The sequence below is a fragment of the Volvox carteri genome, assembly GCF_000143455.1.
Source record: "Volvox carteri f. nagariensis unplaced genomic scaffold VOLCAscaffold_85, whole genome shotgun sequence".
Classification (NCBI taxonomy): Eukaryota; Viridiplantae; Chlorophyta; class Chlorophyceae; order Chlamydomonadales; family Volvocaceae; genus Volvox; species Volvox carteri.
In genome coordinates this window covers 1942-4373 of record NW_003307628.1, presented here as the reverse complement: position 1 = coordinate 4373, position 2432 = coordinate 1942, and the positions used below count along the sequence as shown (strand labels likewise).

The window sequence follows — 2432 nt, the reverse complement described above, 5'->3', positions numbered from 1 at the left end:
ACGGCCAGCTGGGGTTCGTTCGCATCCAGCGCGGTGATGGCAGTCTCTAGCAGCATTAGCGTTCCTTCGTCGAGCTGCTCCCGCTGCTCGTGTGGGGCTGTCAGCTTCGGGGCGTCGTTCGCTTGAACTTCAGTCCTTATTGCTGCTAGCTGCTCTCTTGCGGATGGCATGATGGTCACGTCTTTTGTGATGACAACGTCAGGAGAGCGATCCCGAGGCGGTGCTGTCCGGGGATCCTTGGCCGGCGCTTTGGGGGCGTTGGCCTGCGCTGCTGACAGGACGCCCAGCAGCAGCTGGTGAAGAGTCGGCTGGTCTATGTTCCCGCTCAAAGTATCCCTGGCGGCTTCTATGTCGTTTTGGTTGGCTGGCAGCATCTGGCCCGATCCCCCTTCGCCGGCTGCTTCGGCCGCTCCTGCGTTGACCAGGTTATCTCCCGTTGCCTTTGTCCTCTTACCCGTCATTTTTTGATTTGTGACGGAGCTCCTGGTTGTTCCTCGGAGAGTGACAGGTCCGCGGCGATGTCGATTCGTTGTGGTAGAGCGTCGATGAGGCTTGAGGGTAGTCGGTAAGGTCTTGGAAAAAAGTGAGAGCAACAATAATAATAAGCTCCAATAGTGTAGGCAGAATGCCGGAACTTTGGAGCTGTCAGCTGAAATAGTAAATTCGAATTCTCAGCAAGCCATACGGCTGCCGTACATAACCTAGCTTAGAGGCTATACTCGCTTTGCTCCTGCCGCATCTAAGCTACAATTAATATTAGTTTTGTCGAATGAGCTTCTAACAGTTTCTAACGCCGATCCTGCTATTGAGTAGTATACACAACGCCACTACATTGCATATTTCCTCCTAACGCATCCTGCATCTATATCACTGAATGAAAAAAAAACGACGAAACCCGTGAAGAGGTAAAAACGCAATAGCACCCTAACCCTCCAAGACGTGGCTCAAACCACTAAAAAAGCCAGTTTGGGGACTTATCACCTCCGACACGGCAAATGCCGATGGGTTGAAAGAATTGCTGGCAAGAGGAGTTAATCGTTAAGGAGAGAGATGAAGACTTTTGATGTAGAGTCCCATAGAAAAATAACGCAACCCGTATTAAGTACCGCCGATTTCCCTTGTGGAGTCCGTTGTAAGTCTTCACCAGTTGAGCGCGTGTTCTTGTTGACCGGGGATGCAGCTGTGGTCACCCAACCAGCGACCCCCGCCATTATACTGGGACCCCAATATGGCCGCTGCTCCATGACCTGCCTTTCAGGTGTACGGCAGATGGTATGCCCCAGCCCCACGTAATCGACCGTTTTTCCCATCAGCCCCGCCGCCAGCATTCAAGCCTTGCATCCCCTCTCTTGCACGCAAGCCTGTGTCCAGGCTGCTGCTAACCATCTTGAGCAACAACAACAATAACAACAACAACAGGGCAACTCTGGCACGCTTGTGGCATGGGGTGCGCTGGGAGAATGAGAACAAGGAGACCTTGTGGCGTCTCGCCGTGGATGGCGTGCCCATACCTGGCAACACGCACCTAGCCCGGGTGCCCACTGAGCCATGCGGGTGTGGGAACTATGGGGGCGCCGCCGGCCGGCCCTGCCCACCGCGTCTGCACCATTTCTGGGAATGTCCAGTCGCATGTGCCGTACGGGAGCAGATCGACAGGCACCTGCCACACACTCAGACAACAGTAGGGGCCACCACCACCCGGCAGCAGCTCTGGCTTGCCCAAGCGCCACCCGGGTGTGAACAGGGCCCTTGGGATGTGATCGCCCTAGCGGCGCTATCCGCCATGGAAGTCGACAGGTGCTGCCTCCGAGCAGCAACCCGGCGACAGGGACGGGTGGGGGCGACAGCAACGGCGGGACAGCAGCAGCAGCAGCAGCAGCGACAGCAACAGCGACAGATGATGGGGCAGCCCCAGCAGCAGAGATCCCGCCAGCGGGCCATCACAGATTTCTTCACCCCGGCGGGAGGTGCAATGCAGCAAGAAGGACCCACCCTGAACGCCCCAGCGGATGATGGGCCAACGCAGGAAGCAGGGGCGAGGCGGTGGCAGCAGCAGCAACAGCGGGCGCAACAGGAGCCTCGCCACTGGCCCGCGCACGCGCCCGGGCGGTGGCAGACTTCTGGGCGCGTTTGCGCTCGTTCGCAATGCTGGAGACCCCCAGACACGGCTGGGACAGAGTCGGGCCGCAGCACCCATCCTGGCGGTCGTGGAGAAACGGATGCGGTGCGCAGCACCGGTGGAAATCACGGCCTAAATAGCCGAGATAGAGTCGGGTCGAGGTCTTACTGGAAAGGGAGCAGGGAGAGTGAGGGAGGGGGTGAGAGAGCCAGGAGTAGGAATAGGTGAGGGAGAGAGGAGAGCAGGGAGGACCTGGGCAGGTGGAAGGCAGGGCGAGAGGGCAGTGCCCTGAGCGTGGTCTAGCAGGGGTAGT

General features: G+C 58.1%; 1 protein-coding gene across 1 annotated transcript in view; it reads right to left on the bottom strand.

Moving 5' to 3' along the window:
* Positions 1-461, bottom strand: part of VOLCADRAFT_99273 (uncharacterized protein) — a gene marked incomplete at both ends in the record, with an annotated part of 4578 nt that extends 4117 nt beyond the window's left edge. The window contains one exon of the mRNA XM_002958028.1: positions 3-461. Coding sequence (XP_002958074.1) covers positions 3-461 — 459 coding nt within the window. The remainder of the gene's footprint in view (positions 1-2) is intronic.
* Positions 462-2432: the final 1971 nt, after the last annotated feature.